At 36.7% G+C, this 23,469-nt stretch overlaps 1 protein-coding gene across 7 annotated transcripts in view; it reads right to left on the reverse strand.

The window, feature by feature from the left end:
• FAT1 (FAT atypical cadherin 1) overlaps positions 1 to 23,469 on the reverse strand; it is a 113,064-nt gene that overhangs the window by 81,746 nt on the left and 7,849 nt on the right. For all 7 annotated transcript variants that reach the window (XR_006167002.1, XM_042807722.1, XM_042807721.1 and 4 more), the window contains exon 2: positions 19,410 to 22,698. Coding sequence is in view for 6 of the 7 variants with exons in the window: in XM_042807722.1 (XP_042663656.1) it covers positions 19,410 to 22,677 (3,268 nt within the window). In the remaining variant the exon portion in view is untranslated. The remainder of the gene's footprint in view (positions 1 to 19,409; positions 22,699 to 23,469) is intronic.

Raw genomic sequence — 23,469 nt, forward strand, 5'->3', positions numbered from 1 at the left:
CCCATCTGTAGTACTCATTTAAATTGTGTATTTAAATTTTGATTCTATTACTAATTGTGACCAGTGTCATAGCTCAGATTCTTTCTACTTTTAGAGCAATTTCAAAAAGTTCCTCTAGCCAATTTATCTGCATTTCTGTTAACAACTTCTTAACTTTTCTGATAACTTCTGGCCACCACTGTAGTCTGACACTGGGAAATGCCTTGAAGCAGCAGCCAAATACAGCTACAAGCCTACATGATATAAAGAGTTCTATAAAGTGAAGGTTTTGAAACATGTAACCTGTTGAACTCCCAAGAAAAAATTCTCTTTCCCTAGGGCTGTTATGCTACTCTAACTCAGGCATCTACCAAACTCCAGTGTGTAAGGGACAACTGTAGGCTTTAAGCCTACAGGTCTTCTAAAATAGCATCCAATGCCAATGTTAACAAAATTTAATATTTCTGATCAGTCAAGTAACCGCTTGGTAAAACCAGAACAAAGAAAGGCAGCACAATATCATACTGGTCTTTATTCCATTCAAACCATTTATCTTTAAGCACTGAGTATTTAAAGTATGCCCTGCCACAGAGACAAGGAACTATTCAGTACTTAAAACGTCAGTTGAAAAAAACAAAATCTCCATCCTGTGAACTCCCTGAAACAATCTCCTTCTAAAGAAGGAATGGAACGAGATTCCTTTTGCAGAAGTAAAATGTCAGCTCATCCACTCTATAAACAGGGCAGAATGCCAAGAGAGGCACTGCGTTCTAACTCCTGAAATACTGAAGACGTGTGGCAGGCAGCGTGAACTTTTAAAAAGTATATACAATCCCTCTTTTAAGAGAAGTAATATTTTTGATAAATAAACTGAGCTGGAGAAGTGCTAGCCTTCTTTACTTGTATCACATACGCACTTTGAACAGGAAGCATTACGTGTTTCCGCCACCAAGAGAAATGATTTGCTCTTCAACTCCATAGCAATTGAAAGTTATCACTGACAACGCAAGCTACTCACGTATCAGTTTCTTGCATCTGAAGATTCACACAGACTAAATTGTACTGTTTCAGAACATAAATAATCCTTGGTTGCAGCCCTGAAGGAGCACAGAGTTTTAGCAACTATTGCTTGCCTTCTCACCCTTCTTCTCCAGGAGCATTAATTAGGCACATCTAAAGAGACAGCAACCTAGCAACAAACCATTGGGATTGCATTTTGCATAACTCGTGCAGAATTCAGATTACGTGTTTGCAAACATGTCTGAGGAATATGAATGTGCATAACTAATAATTCTGTCTAGTTTGAAATAGTTTCATTGTTTCTTTTTGACCACTCAATGATTCTTCTATTTTGCCTGAGTAAAGCTGAATCTTTAAAAATAAATCAGAATATGTTAATTTAAGTAATTTGGTAGCTTTACCTTTTCCATGCGTGCTGGTTAACTGCACTTTAATGCTTTTAAAAAAACAAAACACAAACCCCAAACCCATAACGCCACACCCCACAAAAACACAACCACCCTTGAAAAATACTGCAACAAATTACGTTGGCAGGCTATAGAGTTAAGGTTTTCACAGGTATCCCAAAAGTCCTTAAATGATATCATCTAGTATCTGTCATCAATATAAGCATTCCTTCTAATAGTTACAGTTTGTCACATATTCAGATTTTACATATTTATTTCTTTAGATATTCAGTAAGTTTCTATACAGTGGTTTTAAATCACTTTTATATATATGTAACATTTCTTCTTTATAAGTACTGGAAAATGCAATAAAAAAAACTTAAAAACTATAATTTCTGCTTCAGAGAATGCTCAGAAAAATTTCTCTTAGGAGAAGCTAGGAAAAAATACTGAAAATAAGCTGGAAATAACATTGGATTTATAAGTCCTTTGTGTTTATAAAGGCAGATTCCCAGAAAACTGAATGAAATTTTATTTATAGCTCTTTGAAATAGAAAGCTGTATACATTTCAAGTTGTCTTGTGTACTACCAGCTGAGAAATCATGCTCAGACAGGATTGTTAAATGGAAAGCAACTGTTGTTGGTATTTCAAGGACAAATTGCTCATTTTCTAACAAATCAAGGCTTAGAAAGTTTTGAGTAACTTATCACTAGCAGTATCAGCAAGCTAATGGAACTGTAGTGAGTTTGCACAAGTTCTTTAACTGGTAAATGCCATTTTACTGTGCAGCTACAAGATGTTCAAACATATCAAGTTCACCACTGCTTGCTCTCTTTCCAGGGAGTAGTTACTGCAAGTTCTGAGAGTTGAAGAGGAAGGTTACCACTGCAGAGCATACATGGTGTCTAGAGCACACAGAACCCTTAAGAGAGTATAGAAACCGTCATAATCAGAACAGATTTTAGATTTTAACTGAACACAGCCACACTGAACAAGGTAAAACCTCAATCATAATAAAACTATGACCTGTTTTACATCTCAAATTCAACTTCACTGAACAATCTAGATGTAATGAAACATATAGCCAAACCCAGTTTTGTACCAATACCTTAAGTAAAACTGATACACGTACAAGTTTTCAAAAACTCCCAAATTCCATTAAATAACCTACTGGATTTGAAATTAAACAACTTCTGCTTATGACACTAATAGAACAGAGAGAGTAACTGGTGAAACAATCAGACCCTATCAGCATCCAGTCAAACCAGGCAGTCCTGCTTTTGTAAATGCATAGAAATCACCAGTGCATTCATAGTAAAACACCTTTTTGGGGCAAAAACTTGGTATCCAGAAAGCCCCATCATGTGGTCAAATCCAGACCCTGACATAAAAAACGCAGAACAGTTTACGCATCACTTCTGAACTATGAACAGACAGCAGTAATTTGAATTGCATTCAAGCAAAGGGAGAGAAAGAGTCATTTTTGATCTCTGCTACATGCCTATTATAAACAAGGTAGATACAGAGAGATTTGAAGAAATAAGGAATATTCAACAGTTAAGAGCAGCTATCACCTAAATAAGCATCTAGAGACAGTATGAAGACCTAGAAGCAAAGATGTGCATAGTTAAAGCTCTTCACCAAACACAGACTATATTTTAAAATACAGAAAACAGGTTTTGCATGTCTTAGTTAAATGCATGAAGTAGAAAAAAACACAGGGCAAAAGAAAGAATTGTAAAGAAAGAATTGTAAATAATTAGACCCAGTAACATTTTGACTTCCAATTCCTGACACATTGCTTTCTGCACATTTGTACAAAAATAAGTCAGATGAATGGAAAATACAGTGTTTAGACCATTTATAAAAGAAAAAAATACTGAAAACATGTTTTTCAAACTGTCTACATAAAAGATTATGCTCAGAAATTATGATTCAGTACTAGGTAGTCTGGGCTAAAAGTAATAAATCTGCTAAGGTCCACAAAGATTGTGAACTTACTTTCAGGAAGTTGGGGGTGGCAAGGGGGAATTTTTGCAATTAGAAGATCCCTTATGGGGTTGCCTTAGAACTCAACTGATTACTTCCAGTTCAGAAAATCTTTTGGGACAATGGCAGACAGCTCCTATTGTCAGCCTCATTTACGGTTATTTTAATAGCTCCAGCTTATTTCTGTCAGCTAGGCTGCTTGTATGTCAAGCTTTCGGACAGGCAATATAATTGCTATACAGAGGAACAGTACCATGTTGCTAAAGCTCGATACGGAGAGCCATAAAAACCCCCTGATGAGTACACATTAGGGAAATGAAATGTTAACTCCTATGCCAATAGGAAAAATTATTGTAATACAACCACATAAGATCTACTTTTCTTTGAAGGGAGAGCAAGTAAAGCAAGCTTTGCTGTTAACATGAGCAGTCATTCATGATTTGAGAGAAAGCATGCTGAAAAAAAATGACCACAGTACTCTATCAGCATTACAGCAGGTTTATAAAATATTAGTGGAAGCAGAACAAATTGCCAGCAGATTCTGGGCCAAGCATGTGGGCTCCCAGTACCCACAAAAGCAACTCCTCTTAATCAGTTACATGAGCAACGTTTGCAGAATCTGATGTAAATCATTGCTCCCGTCATCCATCCCCTTATTCAGGAGAGATTTTTTTGTTCAGGTAAAGACACAACTGGTTTCTATGTCCCAAGAAATACAATTACACAGCATCATAAAACTAATTTAAGCACAAATGCTTTGGGATGATATTGTTACACTATTCAGTTACCTGGAAATCCTGCCTTCTTACTACAGTTTCATGATCAACAATTTCTACTGAAATGTAGGTAATTCAGAAAACAAATGAAGGGTTCTATAGGTCTACTGTTTGTTTACCTATGAACATCAAAGACAAAAAAGGAAATGTATTTAATCAAAATTTTAGAATGTACGTGTACTTGCACGTGCATAAGAAACGCAAAGGAGGAATTTTTATCTTGTTAAAGTTCATAAGAATTTCTTATATACATACACAAATGAACACATATATGCTCTTTAAGAACTGAGTTCACTCTGCAAAATCCCTTACTGTCAGTCTTCCTAGTTCTAAGGAACTGTTGACAATGTGAGTGGTTATATTACCACTCTAATAATTTAACTGGGAAATGGGGAGCCTCTGAAAGGGAAATTCCTCTGCAAATGGCCCCAGGAATTTCAAACCTAACTGGAGTTGACAGATTAACCTAGGTCCCCCTTAGGCAGAAGAAGAGGCTACAAGGAAAATAATGAGACTTATGGGAAGCCAATTAAGCACAAGAGCAACACATTTAATTGTACAGAAACTGGTTAGTTGATCCAGAAGGATCTAGCTGTTTAGACCTCTACAAACTATTAAAACACCTGGACAGTTCTGCAACAAGTGTGCTCACTTTCTGTCTGTAAAACTCAGAGTTTAATGACCATCTTAAATAAGGAAACTTGTCTATATATCCTCAGAGTCTTTTTCCTGCATACACAGCATTTCTCTCAGAATCTGGTTTTGGTTGAAATTTGAACAATCACAGCCTACCTCATGTTACTTCCACAAAAGTAACTTTGAAGGCTCAGCAAGTTCAACAGAGCAGTCCTACTCTTTAGTAAGAGGCAGTTACAGCTGTGTTCCACAGCAACACTGGCTCATGACTAACCTACATGCAAAAAATTGCTATTTAGCACGTGCATGTTATTTACTCTGATCTGTGTTTTGGACAGCTGCAATTTTGCTTCAAGCTTTCAGTCTCTAGAATACTTTTGGTTACAGAAACTGCTGGTTAACAATGACAGTTCCCAGATCAGCTCTGAGCAAGAAAAGATACCGATACTTATCAAAAGGCAAGTAGCGTGTTGAGGAATACTGGAAATCTGATTATTACTGCTGTTTATGTTACTGCACCAGGTAGCTATATACACCATGGCACTTAATTACTGTCAACAGAAACGCTGCTCCAAGCAGATTTGTGTGTACAAAGAAGAGCAAGTGTACCTGTGGGCATGCAAGTGCTAGGAGAACAAAACAATCAACAAAGTCATGAGATTAAAGAATCTGGGATCCAGTGGCATCAAAAGACATTTTCATCCTTGTTCTGACAAAGTCAGATTTATTAACCTACAAAGTACCCATTTATTTATTCAGACTTTATTTCTATTCATGTGTCCAGAGGGGATTCCACACTGATCAGTACTTGTTATACCATTTTTTTTTAATTGTTTGCATATGAATCAAAATGAACAAAAAGCAATGCAAAGAAACATTTCTGAACTTGTTTGGTTTTGAGTAAAAACTTCAGGACAGGAGAATCATGAAGACAAAGAACTTTGGGATTAAAAAAAAACGTTAATTCTCTCTGGTTAAGATTACTGTATTAAGTAAATTATAAATACTCCATTTGTAAGCAAATTCTTACATGCACTTTGAAGAATCAATACTTAACATTTAAAAAGAAGACTTGCAATTAGAAGACTAGAGCTAACTTATTAGATGTCAAGCATATTTCTTTGTAAGTGCCCTGGATTCTTGTTGGGAGATGGGCTCAGTATTCTTCACATAAATAATGGATAACTGCCTGCACAGTTTTAATCAACATTTTCTGGAAGAAAAAAATTACTAAAGGTAGCAGAAATTAAAGCAAGGTAACAGTTAAAAAAAAAAAATCCATGTATTTAATTCACTCTATATTTACTGCTTAATAGTAGAGCCTGCAAGCATTTGGATAAACTGACCACAGATTTTCTCTGTTAGAATTTCTGTTGGAAACCTCTTAATTATTGCCCACAGAAACATTTTTCACTGAAGATAACTGCAGTTTTAGTAACAATATCAAAGAGAATGAGTGATGTGAATAACTCCATCAAACCAGAAGTTTGTCATAGAGCCATGATAGAAGTAGATCAACTCTGTCTATACTAGTACAATTGGTGTAAATGAAAAAACACTATAATATCGTAGGCTAACTAGTAGACCATTAGGCACAAAATGAATTTTGCTCCTGAACCACTAAAGATTTTTATCTTGTTTAAGAAATTCATCGAATCTGCAGTGAGTAGAGATGGAGTTGCACCAGGTGACCTCAAATCTCCATAACTGTGCATGACTGTTCTCTAGATTATATTCTCAAATGCTGGCCATTCTTGTGTTTGACTAGGATGAACAACTCAATTTCCAGAAGATTTTTTTATCATTCCTAGAATTACAGACATAGCATGGATATACTTCTTACTTAATTTCCTTCTATCTTTACATGATGGATCAATATTCACTCCAAATTGAATCCACATAATCTTCAGTAATCTTGTTCTCACTGTTATTATCGCTCCTTAACTTCTTATTAAACAATGCACATCAAAACTGATATGTCACTTAAGTCAATGACAGCTTAGCAACTTACCTTTCACTAACAGTTTTTGGACCTTCTTCTCCCCTACCTTATCTGTATCTGGAAGGATTCAACTCAGTCCAAAATTTCACTGTAAAATTTCACCATTCAGCATGAACATTTTTAAGCAAGCAAAAATCTAATTAAAAAGTTCTAAGATTTATTCATTTATTTATTAGTATTTGTAAGCACAGTTCTTGATCACTGGGCTTTGGTTCTTACTGAACACACAAGTCCCCATTCAGAAAGCTGATTAGGAATGGTGTGAAACAGTGGGGACTATGAACTGCTTAGATTTTCATTTTATCACCTTTTTTTTTTTTTTTGTGCCATGTTTTCTCTATATCCATATGCAAAGTGATCCACTTCTTAACAAGTTGTTATCTCTTCTTACACACTTTTTACTTTAAAATGGTCTAGACAAACCCAGGCAACCCAAAATTCTCCTGCACTTCCTAGTACCACAGATATGGAAGCACATACATATAACAAGACATCAGAGGCATAGGTAATTTTTCCATTTCTGATTAATCTGCTAAAATTGGTACTGTAATATTCAAACTATCTTCAAAGAAAACCAGGATACCAAACTTTTTATGCAGAGGCATAGTCATCTTTCACTCCCTCCCTGAAGTAATTAACATTCCTTGCACAGGCAACTGGACATTTGTTAATCATTAACTGTTTGTGTAATAAAGACAGGTAGAGCAGCTGTTAGCCATTCCTCACAATGGTACACCAAAAAAAAACCTTTAAGACAGAAGATTTAGTGAAGAGTGTAAAATTATTTATAGTAGCAAAAAAACCTGTTGTATTATCATAGCATGTTCAATATTTTGCTGACAGTATCTGTTTTTGTGAGCAAGACTTCCCATGTTCAAACCTAAGCAATTAACTCAGGAATTGAATCAATTAAAAAACCAGCACTTTTAACTAAAACAGAAAGAGGTATCCTTTTAAAAGATGATTAATCTGTTAATCTCTTGGATAGTAAAATAATCCATATGACCAGAATTGAAACACCAAATATAATAGAGGCATAACCAATGCACACATTCCAGTCTTATCTAGAATCACTTTGATTCACTCTACCTTGCTTTCATTACAGGAAGGGCACAGCAAGGGCATTCCTCTCAGATCAAACAGAAAATTCCACAGACAGAAGTTTCCACATGTCTGATTCGTTGCAGATTAAACCCTTATCGTTAGACAGCAATCTCTAATTTTCATAGAGACAGGATATACCCTGTCATGTTAAATCTGCAGGCAAGGGTTCGGTGGGGGGGTAGGGGGATTAAAAAAAAAAAAAAAAAAAAAAAATCTGTAGAATGGAGATGTATTCCCCATGAAAAAGCTATGCATGTCACACTCACAGCTTTGGAGAAATGCAGGGAACAAGGTACCAGCATTAAAGATCACATACATAATTCCATTCATACTTTCCATCATAAGCTTCTTTGTACTGCAAGACTTTCAAGCTGAACTACCAAACTCCCTCTGTGCATAAATACAACTGGGACTACAGGCAACACATGAGGAGAAGTCTGTATTCATTTTTAGCACATTATGTTACCAAAAATCTTAATTTCTTTACCCATATGACTGGAGCAGTTCTGTAATGCTTGTGTACATTTACCAGTAACACTAAAATCAGAAGAGTATTCTGTAACTATACTACTTACATTTTGAAAATTTTATATAATAATCTTTTAATCCTTAAATCCTGTAAAAAATATGAATAAGCACACTATCATCAGCAACTTCAAAACCAAAACTCAGAAATTTTCATTTTTTTAGTGTATAGAGGTGATTTAAGGCTTTTTGCATCAGCAAAATAAAAATGACCTTTTGTATAAGCACCCAAAACTATTGATTTAAGAAATGTGCAGATTCTGGAAGCAATCCATGTCAGTGAGGATTATTCTAAGAAGTAGATTGGGCAATAAACCAATAAAACTACTGAATTTTCTGTGTGCAACTGTCCCTGTCATATAGGCAGACATTCAGTTCTGGTATCAGTGATGCCACACTGACAAGTCTGTACAGATGCAGAACTCTGAGCTGAAAGAACTATTAATGATCGCCACTAGTGGTAGGTCAAGACAATTTATATCCACTAGCTCAGCAGTTTGCTCTTTAACCCTAATGCCTATCAAAATTACACAACTCTTTATAAGAACCATGACAGTATTGATTTGTCCTTGCTCACAAATAACTTAAAATGAAATAGAAGCAGTTATTAGAAGCATGGATAAGGTGCAAGGAGTTTGGGGAAACCTGATTTCTGAACAAAGGCATCATCTGTTTCAGTCCTGTAGCTTGATTCTTTGGACACTTCTGTTTTCCAAAAAAATCCCTCTTTGATGGCAATGGAATGCTAGAGATTTTCTTTTGTTAAGCCACATGGAGACTGATGAATTGAAAACTCATTTTTGCTCACATTCAGATGACCAGTGTAATCAAGTTACAAATGCAGTAGGAACAACACACAGATTTACGAAACTGGCCTGCAAAGGTTTCAGCAAGGCCCAAATTATTTTTAAATCCAAGTTTTAAAGCCAGAAGTAGTGCATGTTTTAAGTTATGGAAGTTTGCCAAATACTCATGTAGGTTTGTCCTTTGTTAAATATGTCCAAATGCTGTATGATTAAAGTTTAAAATCTTCAAAGAAAAGAATAAACATTATGCAATTATTTCAAGCTCCCCTCCTTTGACCTTAATATGTACTTCAAAAGCTAAGCAGATGCTTAGTAGGAAATAAATCCCCAACTCAACAGATGCACCAACAGTGATATGGCAAGATGCACCTTCCATAGCTTTTGGCAACCCTTCCCTTTTATTATTCCTCTGCTCGAAAGTACTTTTCAAGTCAAAGAGAGGCCTAAGCAAGTTAATAGGCCCTTAATATGTACTCTGCTGTCTGAATTGATTGCTGTTTATAAGGTAATCTTTGGGACCCGCATGTGGCTCAGCCTCAGCTCATCTCCTACAGAGACACAGCCCCCAGGCAGCTCTGTTTTCATCAGACCAAGCTGTAACCCAATCAACACCTTTCACAACAAAACAATCCCTTACTTTCAGCATCCTTGAAGAAGAGGAGGGGAGGCCAGCTTTTGTATGGGATCTCTATTTGGCAACTAAGGTGATGTTTTACTCAGCAGGATACCTAAGAAAACTCTCAAACTACTTTGGAAGATCCCCCTGCCAACAGCAAAACACAAGATGAATATGTTTGTCTAAAACTAATTCAGCTTCTTCCAAAGACACATTCTAAAAGGTACATTAACAACCTAATAGCACTTTGTAGTTACTACCATCACAAATGCAAATTATATAGTTTCCTTCTAGCCTAAGAAAGAAAGGTAAGCAGCTAGCTCCAGGCTGCTCAGGACCTTGGTCCAAACCCAGGCCTCCTTAACCTCTGCCAAACCGAAACTCAATGTTAGCTCTAAATGCCAGGCTTAGCTAGAGCACATTTGAATCACCTGAAAAGAAATGTGAATGCAACAGCTCTACCCCACTGGTTAACCCAGTGGGGCCATCAATTCCAGACCTTAGTCTGAATATAATCACACCCTGAGTGCAGTAGTGCAAAGCTGCAACCTGTAGTCAAGACAAGATGGTCCCTGACAGGTTAACCAGGTAACCTCTTCTGAACGGGAATACATGACTAAATTCAGGTTCAGGCAGCCAGGCTATCAGTACCAGCAATAAAGCAAAATAACACCCCCCCAGAAGTTGGTTATCTCCTCAGAAAAAGCTTTCTGGACTTGTTTTTTGGATAGCAGCAAATCTAGGACTTGTCCTCAGTGTAACTGACAGTGGGTCTCTGGATCTTACCTTTATTTCTTTAAACAGACACAAATTGTGCTGAACTGGGTCTATTCTTCTTCTTCTTCTTCAAAAAAAAACATTTTAAAGCTTCTCCTAATACTAGAGGGGATCTAAAGATACAACAGTTATTTTTAGTAAGCTGCTGTTACAGCTATTTGTACTGTCTCATAAAAGGGAATCTACGTGCCAAATGCCTCATTTTTAAAACCATAACAAATTGGTGGAAAATATATTTTAGTTGCATGAAATTTTAAGCAAATGTTTTTTAAACTAAAATTATTACTCAATTTAGGCACAGTTAATTTTTCTTTTAACATAACTAATTTTTTTCTTGCACAATGGCCTGAGTTTGGCTTAATGCCACTAAAGAAAAATGCCATGAAACCAGAATGAAACCACACAGATCTTCCTCTGTGTCAACCTCATTCTTATTTTCAACATCATATTGAACACTCAAACCCACCGGATATCATTAACTAGAAAGCAGGAAATAATACCCCATTTTAAAAACACTCTACGCAACACGTTTTTAAAATACCTATAATCAACAACCATAAATATGCCTCCTCAATTTAAGTGTCTCACACAGATACAACCGTCTCTCCCAACTTGCAGACTAATCTAGGATTTCAGCTCTGCTCCATGTACTGCAAGCTTGACTATCACTGAAAATTCTGGTAGGAAAGAGAAGTCATCAGAACATGGGATAAATGCTTTGAAAAATAGGTTATTGTGTTTGGGTGGGCATAGTACTGCAAGTGGCTTCATTATTTATTGTCACAACAAAGCCTTTCTTCTGGTGGGCTCTGGAGAAGTTTGATAAGAACTCTTCTGCAAAGGATTCACAAGACTGCTGGTGGGAGAGTTTAAATCGATAGATCTTGTCTCTCAATCACTTCAACTCAAGTTGTTCTCATGCTGCTTGTCTTTTTTAATCCAACACCAAAGGGAGAGAAAGCCCAGGCACAGCACAAAATAAATATGTCACTACAAAAAACACTGAACATATATCAGCATTAAAATATCTTTCCAGAGCAGTTAAATACCAAATTAATCTTCACTTGCCCCCCTCCCCTTTTTTAAAAATACTGTATTACATTTATTAAACTCTCCTCACAGAGAAAGCTAAGGGAATGACTATTTTTGTATCTCTGACCTAAACTACTTCCTGTTTCCAGAATAAGAACAGCTGTAGTTTTTCTTATTATTATTTAGCAGAGATAAAGTAGTATTTCTTGAACAGGTATGTTCTCAACATTTCTCAAAAAAACCCCAAAACCCCAACATATATTTTTATCCTGATATGTACAAAAAATACTTCTCAAACTCAGAAAGCATCACTTGAATTTCTGTAAGAGCTCTAATTATACACTATTCAAACAACTAGAAGATGCTTGCCCTTGTATTATTTTGCAAAAAAAATGAGTTTAACAGTTTGTGCTTGAATTCCAGGTTTTGACCTGGAATTCTGTTCCAGATGTCAGTGTGGCAACTGACCAGCCAATTCCAGAATCCAAGAATAATCTGTGTAAATCCTTTGATTAAGAAAAAACTCCTCTCTGCTGATTAGAATTTCATTCATATCTCCAGCGTACATACTAGAATCAGGTTTTAGTGCTCAACTGCTAACTGAAGTGCTGAGACAGCCCCTCATTTAAAAGATTAACCTTCCAAATTAACATTCATGGGCTTAAGAACTTAACTCTAACTTGGAGTTTACAGAACCTAGTAATTGTTCTACAAAGTTTTGTTTGTTTGTTTTCACAAACCACATTAGAAAAACCTTGGAAATTCTTACTCTAGCACATTTATGCCTCAGCCACTGAAGAAAACTGCTATAGCTATATGAGCAAATCATTAACTTCAGTACAATGTAATGTGGCAGTACAGAATTCAGTGTAGGGTGAAAAAAACTTGTCTGAAAAGCTAATGAGATACCTGAGATTAGTCTGTGCTTTGAGCTTCACTCACATCTGTACCCAAACTAGCTAGGGTAAAAACTTCTTGTGCAAAAAGCTGCAACCACTTAGTATTCTACAGAAATAGAGCATCTGCTAATCCAGCTCTCTTCAAAAGTACTGGGAAAAACTACTCTGCTTTCCAGTAACAAAATACTATGAGAAGAACCTCATAGGAGAAGGTTTTCTCACTTCTTATTTTTAACTCACCAAAATACTCACAATAAGGAATTTTAATGCCAAAACCTATGTGCCAATGAGACTGTACCTGCGGACAGAAGCTGAACAGGAAATGTCATTGTCACAACTTCTGTAAACAAACTGACTAAATCTTCAAGCTCTCCTCCTTATAGCTTATCATATCAAACCCACCAGGAATATTCTTTCCTGACTATCAACATCATCTAATCGATCACAATTTTTAATATAGTGTTTAACGGCTTTCTTACAAAAAGATTTGCTCAACATTTTTTCTGTTAACAGTTTTCAGTCACTTAACCTATATGGCAGATCTGCAAGTACTCAGAATAAACACAGCACACAGTAACCATATGGCTTTGACAGCAGCATGTTTGGAATATGTATAGTAGAAAAATGAAAATTATTAGGAGCTTCTTGGTTTCTTGCTTTGTTTGGCTTTTTTTCTTTTCTTTTTTTTAAAAAAAAAATTTCAACTGAGGGAAACCAAGTTCTTGTATATCCTGGTGTTTACATTCATGAGTTATACAAAAGGGGTAACAAATTAAAGTATATGGGAGGTGCAACTTCAACATGAACCACTGACTAAAAAGGTGTGAAGAAAGTCCCATATTTATAAGGCCACTTAACTACAGTTAAACTTTAAAACAAATCATGGTAGTCTCAATTTTGATTAAAGATTCCTCCCCTACCTTCAAGTGGTTTATGGTTGTATCAGTATAAGCATCAGACAGAGAATGTTCTCGGGCATTGGAACCTGATTCTCTACATCGCCAAACTGCTTTCAGCCTGTGCCAGCTACCACTCTTCCAAAGAGCACCAGGGCACAGTTCGGAGTTGAAATGCAGCAGATCCCATTCCCAACAGACAATCTGGGTGCAGCCACCCTGCCTAAAGGTATGAGAGTTGTTAGGATAGATGCAGGCCAGTTGGCTTCTGTTTCAGGCAACACTGCTAGTTTAGTAGCTATCCAATAGGTACTTAAGCGTTCTGCTCCACTGATGATCACAGCATTTAATCTTTGTTAATGCCTGTCTTCATATTAAAACTCAACAACAGTAAGTGGAGGAATGATGTGAAAAGCTCAAAAGCCAAAGATCACTGAAGAAACAGAACCTGAAGCTACCCCTTATGTAGAAATGTTAATCATGTCTTGCATTTTAATTAATGCAATTATAAGAACACTACGAAGAAATGTTAACATGCTTATTATGTGTCAGCAATGCTCTGTACCTTTTAAGAGTATAATTCAGTACTTTGCTTTACATAGTTAAAATCCTATTCATTCTCCTTAAAGAATTATCGTCTTCCCAGCTGGAAATCATTCTGCTAATATTAAAAATAGTGTCTCATAGCTATTAAGCTTTATTGATAGTATTTTATGCACACAGAGATAGTGCAATAAAATTAATTTTCTTCCACATGCCCCCGCTAACAATTTCTTTTTTACTTGCTCCTTTACCATTCTTTAGCAAAACAAATCATCTTTCCTTATCATGGTAGCAAGGTTACGCTTGAAAATTACATAGTTCCAAGGGAAGACTATACAAGAAAGATATATCTGCTAAGGGTTACAACCACATCTGACTCAAAAACTCCCCAAACAGAAAATAACCAGAGACTGGGAAAGTATTAAAAGGAAGTATCACGTGTCTGTCCTGCTCTTATTCTTCCTTACGCTACTGGAGACAGTGTATCAGGCTAGACAGACCTTTGTTCTAATGAAGCACAGTCATATCTTTTCAAGTCAGCAAATTAGTTTAATCACCTTAAACTCTGTTGTTATTGTTAGAACAGAATTACTGTTATTCTGTAACACTCATGGCCTAATAACTTAAACTCAGGTTACTGAAAGAACAGGAAGATTCCTGGTAACAAATAACTGTATTACTGGATTAAACACAAGTAATAAGGTTATCATGCATGAAGTTTAGACTGCCACATCACCCTTAACTAGATTAAGGAAACAGGTTATATGCTGGAAATATCCTCAGTGGCAGAAGGTTAGAAAATGACTGCTGGTAGCCTTTCAAGTTGAACTACTTGAGAAGGTTCTGATAATAATGTGCTTGCAAAATTCACCATGGTTTATTAAAATAGTTCAGACAAACTGTCATCAGGGGAAACCTTACTGCATAGGGCCTACATGTAACACCCTGCATTTGGGTGTACAAGGGTGGCAGATGCAACCACTAGTACACAACTGGTTAGACAGAACCCAATTCCATGGAATTAAAGACCCTTGAAACTTTGTTTCTGAACATCAGGTTCCAGAATGTGCTCCCATCTTCTATAAACATTACAGTGAGACCTTTCTTAGGCTAAATGACTCAGGCCATCTACAGTCCCAAAGTCTGCTGGCTCCCTCAGCTATCTAAAATTTTAGCACTAGGAAGAAAACCAAAAGAAGACAACCTTGAAACAAGATAAAAAGCAGCTCTCGGTAACAACCCAGAAGCCCTGATATCTCAAGGAAAGGAGCAGTCTGCTTGGCAAAAATTCTTTGAAGGAGGCCAGATACTGAGCAAAACTAGTAGCAGTTCTCATTTTTACAGCTGAAAATCAGTGTGAAGACTTGCTCACCATGTGCTGGTGTCCCCACGACAGTGTCACATCCAGCCCAGTGGGCAACTCAGAATGGCCTTGTTCACCTGTACAACTGGAAGAAGTACTGGGAGTTCTTTCTAGTATCGCTTTTACATACTAGAGCTTCCATCTTTCATTTCACCTTTGAGGAGTGTGAATACTTAATGGAAATACCCTATTCTTGTATTTGAAAACCAAAAAAGTAAACAGGAAGGCACTCTCTTTTTCCCTGCTTGCCTGCTGGGATGAGAACTGGGACAAGGAGAAAAGAAGTTTCGGTATTGCCTTGGTCCCACATAGCTTCTGCATTAAGTTCTTCTCCAGCAATCGCTTCTATCATCCCTTCGAGCTTTTCTAAATGGCAGTAGCAGCATGGTATTGACATGATTTATCTCACTTTTATTGCTCAGTGCTAATGGGATTTAGATGGTGTACGTGGGGTTTTTTTGTGGCACACTGGGATCTGTATGAACACAATACATTCTACTATTAATACATCCCAATCTGCTCAACTCCTTAACAAATTCTTTGGGAAAATATTTTACAACTGCTTTAGTAGGCAATTTATATAACCAGTTGATCACCTCAATTTGCAGACTTCAGTCTAGCTCACACAAACTATCTTAAATTCCAACTTCTCCTGAACACACATACCTAAAGGATAAGCAAATTGCTTTGCTGTATAAATTCACTGCACAGAAATCTAGATTTAATATTTTTTCCCTTCATGCTGTTATAATACACCCCAAGTCTCCATTTATTATGTAATTTTAATTTTATCTCTGTACAGTAACAGTCACAATGCACTGTTATACTTCTGAATCATTATAGACTGAGTGATGATCTCTGATCTCCTTCCCTTACTCACTTGGCTTCCAGTTAACAATTTATGAGCTGGAGATAGCATGAGGCTGAACCTCAAAATAATCTCATTATTACCATTTATTTTCTTTAGTCATACTTTCAATCTCTGTAACTTCCTGGGGAAATGAGTTTCATGACTTTATTACACTTCATGTGAAAAATATTTCCTTTTAAGTTGGTTACCTGTTAACTGTGTGTACTCTATTTCTTGCATTACAAAAGCCAGACAGTGATATGAGGAAGGTGGTACAGAAACTACTGCAATTTATTAGACTTCTCTTATCTTGCTCTCCTCCTTTCCTAATCATTATTGCCTTTTCAGGCTAAAGAATAGTTATGTGAAAGCTAAAATATGACTGACTACCAAATTCACCCTTTGTGTACTTTCTTCTGTATCTTCTTGAAAAGCATCAGAGCAATTAGGCCACAAAGTAATCAAAGCAACTCCGGAGTCTGGGAGTATGGGTATATCAGGGCACCCTGTTAAGAGATTTACTTCTAATGGTTTGGACAGGACTGCAGAAAACAGAACCTATGAAAACCAGCTGACCTAAACCAAAGGTAAGTCTTAGAAAAAAGTACTCAAGAGTTAGTGGCAAAGATATATTAAATTCTCCTGTGAAAATTCTAGAATTACAGGTCCAAATAGAAAACACTAATATAATTTCCTACCTTTTGAAATGTAAAATTAAAAAAAACATTAACATGGAAAAGATAACCTGAAAGACAGCAAAAATTCCATGTATGGAATGAGTTATTTGATACTTCTATCATCAATCAATCATCTAGCCTTTCTACAAATGTGATTGTTGTCCTTGATTCCTAAGAAGCAGGGCACAAAAGGATTCCTCTTAGACACCGAATAGTTAAGTGTTGACTCCAAATAACCTCCTAAATCCAGTTTATCCATCTTTGAACTGAACGTGTAGTATGATGCTTTCAAAGACAGCAGGAAGAGACATGTAGCTCAAGGGTAAAGTCAGAAGAGCCCTTTAGCAAGCTGAAAAAGTTACTGAGTTGCTTGCCAGATCTCCTCTTTCACAAATTCTTTAATGTGCTTTCTTGGCTAATTATCAGTCTGCTCCCCGCATCAAGGCCAGTCCATTTTGCAAAACATGACAAATATTCAGACACTGCAGTATAAAGAGTGCCTTCTGTAAAAATTCTGATGGCTTCTTAGGGGAAAAAAGAAAAGTGTCAAGACAAAATTTAAGCTACACTGTCAAGCTTGTAGATAATTCCACATTCTTTCCTTGGTTCCTTTAGATCAACATTTGACAGAAAAAACACACCTACCAAACACAAATACACACATTCTTCCCCACACCAGTGCTTAAGTGGGATTTGTTCACTAAGATTAAAAACTAGCAACCCCTCTTCACCACCACACCCTCCCCACCAAATCCGTCTACTTTCATCCCTGAAGAACTGCAAACACTAGATACTAGATACGAATACAGACATTGCCTCTCCCCCACCTTGAAAATACAGAGCCATTGTCCTGGACAAGATTATTAAATAGAAGCTGGTTGTGCCCCAAGTTCTGTCAACTTTGTAAACCTGGCAGGTAAAAGGGAACTTACTTAAATTCACACCAATTCTTTAGTAAAGCAAACTAGCCTTGTGTCAAAGGAGTAAAGAGGCAATACATTCAGACAACTAACTGCCACAGTAGTAGTGTCACAAAAATATATGTACTTCTCCACATACACATAAATAGGTACACATGTATATATTGGTATCAAAATGAAAATATTTCTTCACTCTTTCATTTTCATTACTGTTATCTATCACCTGGACAATAAATAGGCAAACTCAGACTCATTCTGTAGGGCAATTAGACACTTCTCTAAGATACTATAACACACAGTAAACTTGAATACACTTATGTCAAAAGAAAGGCATAATGACACACAAATTAATAGTTCACACAGATACCAAAAACCTAAAAGTGAAACTACTAAGTCTTGGAAAGTACTCAATTCTCCATTTTTAGAAAAATCTGTTCTGCAGTCTTAACTGTGATTTGTTAAAAAAGCAAAGCTAAGAGAAGCAATGATACATTTCAAGCTCTAGTATTGATTCTTTATCCACAAACTACATAATTTAATAACTCACTTTCTACAGAAGAAAAAATATTGCCAATAACAGTTTGTTCACCTAAACTTTGAAGAGTAAAGTGATTTTGTGAGCCCGTATCACCCACGTTCACGATTGTGGGAAACCTATAGAACACACAGAATGGCTACTGGATGAATTAGATATGATTGCCATTTTTTATTTCTAGTTACAAGGTTTTTTTCTGTAAGACTTCAATCGCATGTGTCATAATTTGCCTACAGTAACCCATAGCCAAATTTTGCACAGGATTCTGCCTTAATTTATTTTCAGTTGCTTAGATGGTAGCACAGTATCAATGCTCTATCTTTATCAGAGACATAAATGAATGGGTAGCTACACTGATGTCCAACCAAAATGTTAGAAGTCAGCACTAGAATTTTATTGAAACCATAATTATGTTTCTTCTGAATACCTGACACTGGAATGATTCTCACAGTTGCTCATCAATTTATGCATTATTAATGAAATAAGTCAACAGTTCAGTCTGCTTCTTTTATAAGAGTCTTTTTAAAGGCTGAGTCTATGCTTCCTTTGACAGAAGCCTTTCCATGAAGAAGGTACTGCTTACTAACTTATAGATGGGCACCAATAACAAGTCTGAAAGATAAATACCAAAACCAGCACGTATGACGGTATCACACCCATGCAAATCTCCAGTAAATGAAGCAACAGATGCCACTTAAAGGCATGAAAATCCCTGCAAAAAGCAGTTTGCTGTCTTATCTTCACCATCCCACTGTCCACAGGACAACAGTTCACACAAAGCAGACCTTCATTTTTTTTATCTACAGTATTCTTATTTTTGCCACCTGGCATAGATTTTAAGATCTAAGAATGGCTTTAGGTAGGCTGGATAGAAATGAGGACAAGAGATGTAAATTACTTATCAAATGCATACATGTAATTTCACTAAAGTGGTAGACAAAACTATACACATTATTGGTGATGTCTTTTTGTCCGAACAAGAACATCTATGTCAGCTGTGAGAATGCTGCTTTTCTTATCTCTTTGCTGGCATATGGTTTTATTTAGAACATAAAAATAACAGAAAACCACCTTACCTTTTTCTTCATCAATTCGAAAAACTCCTATACCAGATCCATCTCTGATAGAATATCTAATCTCCCCATCTCGTCCTGCATCTTCATCATAAGCAGATACTGTCATTACTGAGGATCCAACAGGGGCATCTTCTTTTATAAAGCCTTTATCTGCAAATATAGAGAACCGTGGAGGGTGCAAGTTTTCATTCACATCGACTATCTCAACCTCAACGTAACACGTAGAGGACAACGAAGTGGGCCTTCCTTTGTCCTTAGCCCGCACAGTCAAGTTATAAAGTTGTTTCTTTTCATAATCCAGTCTTTGTACAATACGTATTGCTCCACTTAGTTTGTCAACATCAAAGGTGCCATCTCCACTGTCCAAAAGACTGTATCGTACTTGACTTGACTGGCCTAAATCAGGATCATAGGCTTCTAGCCAGGTAATAATAGTTCCCTCAGGAAGATCTTCTCGAATTTTCACATGATAATTTGAAGGAATAAACTTAGGAGGATTGTCATTAACATCTTCTACGGACACTTTCAAAATAACTGTTGAAAATAATTGAGGTTCTTCAGTAGGTTGGTCCCTAGCCTCTATTTTCAAGAAATAGACATGCTGTTCTTCACGATCCAGAACTCCTACAACTTTCACTACTCCTGTCAGAGCATTAATAGTAAATTTGTCTGTATCTGTAAGAAGAGAATATTTCACTTCTCCATTAGCCCCCAAATCTTTATCAGTAGCTTCAATTTGAATTATTTCACTGTTTGGCTCTTTGTTTTCACTCACTTCAACAAAATAGCTGTCTTGCAGGAATTCCGGTGGGTTGTCATTAGCATCCAAAATCGTTATATCTAAAAGATGCCAGGCAGACTTCTGTGGTATTCCAAGATCATAGACAGTAATATTTAGAGTGTATTTATCTTTTACTTCTCGATCAAGAGGAGATAAAATTTTCAGCACTCCTCTTTCCATATCAACAATGAAACTACTATCTTCATTACCTCCAGAAATAACATACACTAGCTTCCCATTGAAGCCAGTATCAAGATCAGTAGCATTCATAAGTATTATGCTGGAGCCCACAGGCTGGTCTTCTCTTATCTCAATGCTACTGGGGAGAGTACTTCTAAATTGAGGTGCATGCAGATTCAGGGAGTGAGTGTCAAAGAAAACATCCTCAACTTCTCCACGACTGTGCAATTTATTTGCTTGTAAAAGTTTCTCTGCAAGCATTTTGGCAACACCAGTTTCTTCGCACTGCAAGTTGACTGGTTTGCGACTAGTAGCTACAGTTATGTTAATATACAATGGTTTTGCAAAGTTTTCTCCATCTGTGGCTGTAATTTTCAAACTATGAAAAGAAGTTTTAGCACCTAGGCCATCTATTAGTGACTGTTTGAGTGAAAGTACTCCAGAATTTGGATTTAGGCTAAACAAATCCAGTTCATTTCCAGATTCAATTTGATATCTCACCAACTGGAGCTCATCAGCATCAATAGCAGATACAGTTGTTATTTGTTCTCCAACACCAAGATCCCTGGGGATCGTTCCCTCACAATTTATTTTCTCAAACAGAGGTATATTGTCATTCAGGTTATTTAAAATAATAGTAACAGGAACTTCAACTTCTCGACGATACGGTATACCCCAATCGGAAGCTCGAATCCTTAAATTGTAAACCCTTGGCATCAGTTCATAATCCAAGTCTTCTGAGGTACTAATAATCCCACTAAAATGGTTAATCACAAATGGCAAAGGATTTAGGTTTGCAATGCTATAGGTCACATAACCATTCTCCCCTTCATCGGGGTCTTTTGCACTTACTCTCATGACACTAGTACCTATTGGCACATTCTCATCAAAGGAGGCTTTATAGGATGTCTGAGTAAATTCAGGAGGATTGCTGTTCATGCCTAGTACCTTAATTAATACTTTTGCAGAAGCTCTTCTGTCAGTTGTCACAACTTCAAGTTCAAAATGGGATGCATATTGTGCTTTTATGGGTTCTAAAGTGGTAATAAGACCAGTGTGAGTGTTTAAATTGAATTTTACTTTGCCAGGTGTATTTTTAAATACATATTTTAAATGTGGGTAACTAGGCAGAGCTTTTACCATTATCACAGGTGTGTTTGGAGGGGCAAATTCACTTATTTCAGCTCTATATATTTCTTTTTCAAATCTGACAGGGCCAGACTTAAATTGTGGTGATGTCACATGAACAACTTTTACAGAAGAAAACTGTGGGGGATTTCCTTTGTCTTTAGCTTGAAGGGTAAGGTTGTATCCAAAAGGGTGGCTCTCCCAGTCGATATGACCCATGGCTTTTATTCTGTATTCTTTACCTCCTGGAACAGACCTCACTGTTTTAAACTGTTGGAGCGGATCACCTGCAACAATATGCAGTGATGCTATTTCCCCATTTGAACCCTGATCATTGTCCTCTACAGTTACAATTGCGTAAGTTGGATCTTTGTCTGATTCTGATGGAGTCAGTGTAACAGCTGTAATAACAGGGGCATATTCATTTGCTTGCTCTACATGAACAGTTAGTTTTGCCATACTGCTTATGCCACTGCTACCATACAGCTTCAGCCCACGGTCCACTGCAAGAATTTCCATCTCATAACGCTTAGTGTCCAAGTAGTCAAGTCTACCAGTTAGAACTACCACTCCACTAGTTGGATGTATAGCAAACACATCTGTTCTTTCTTTAAAGCTATAGTAGAACTCTCCGTTTGTTCCTATATCTGCATCTGTTGCACTGACCCTTGCAATGCTGGTCCTTATTGCTGTGTTTTCAGGCAAAGAAACACTGTAAGATGTTGGAGAAAACAAAGGCCGCAAGTCATTTGTATCCAATACCTGTATCCTGACCTTCGTGCGTGTTTCAGCATTTGAATTTTTTTCAACTGCTTTAACAGTCAGCATATAATGGTCTTTCACCTCTCTGTTAAGGATAGCTGTGTTTCCTCCCTTGGTCCGTATTCTCAAAAAGCAAAAGTTTCCAAGAACATATTCTTCAGCTTTGAACAAGTTCTCATTGTCACCAGAAATAATTTTGTATCTTAGGTCCCATAATGGATTTGTAATGTAAATGCCCATTTTCACTGGATGCCCAACGTAAGTCTTGGCTGCAGAATTCTCATACACAGTGGCATTATACTGTACTTGTGTAAATTGCAGTGGTGGAGCATGATGTGGCCTTTGATTTCCTTCACAGTTTCCAAAATGCTGCACCAGCAGCATCAGCAGCAGCAGCATAGTCAAGTATCTTCCCATGGCAGCAATTACAAAAAAACCCTGAAACAAGAGAGAGACATGTTAAGACTTATGACTGTCCAAACATTATTGAAACAATGTTTGAATAATAAACTAAACTTGATGTTTAGTTTAGAATTCATGCTTGAAAGAAAACTGGAAGTTACACATCTATGTTATACCCTTTTTTGCAGAAAATTCCAACATGATTTACAGTAACTGAAAAGTAGATAAATTAAAACTCATTAAAAATGCCAAGAATCCACAAGACCAAAAGTCCAGGAATTACTACAGTGACACAAGGGGAACACACAGAGTTAACTTCAAATGAACAACACCACGAAGCAACATGTTAGAAGAAATATGCCAGTGCTGCCTGCTATAAGCAAGCAAATTAGATCTAAACTAAACTAGTGAACATTCACTCCAGTCATCTACTTCATGTGACATTGTCTTCTGATAGAAAATTCTTCTCCCTCATTTCACTTAGATTGTAAAATGGATGATGTCCAATGATGTGGCAGTAAACTGCAAGAATTGGCTTGAAATTACCATGAATTCTTCAAAGTATCCTATGAGCACCTGTTTCAAAAATTACAAAAATTATAAACAGAGAATAATTCTGTATGTATTGTATACTCTCCACCTCCATCACCCTCATAATAGTAGTGGATAGCAGTGCATACTCATAAAAAACATTTTTATCAAGCATCACTAAGTTGTAAAACCAATAAAGAACAAGACATATTGTTTTATTCCCCTCTCAGAAAAGGTCTGAAACAAATTAGCATTGAGAGCTGTGAGAACAGGAAT

The sequence above is a fragment of the Tyto alba genome, unplaced genomic scaffold (genome assembly GCF_018691265.1).
Source record: "Tyto alba isolate M040663 unplaced genomic scaffold, T.alba_DEE_v4.0 Super-Scaffold_6, whole genome shotgun sequence".
NCBI classification, from domain to species: domain Eukaryota; kingdom Metazoa; phylum Chordata; class Aves; order Strigiformes; family Tytonidae; genus Tyto; species Tyto alba.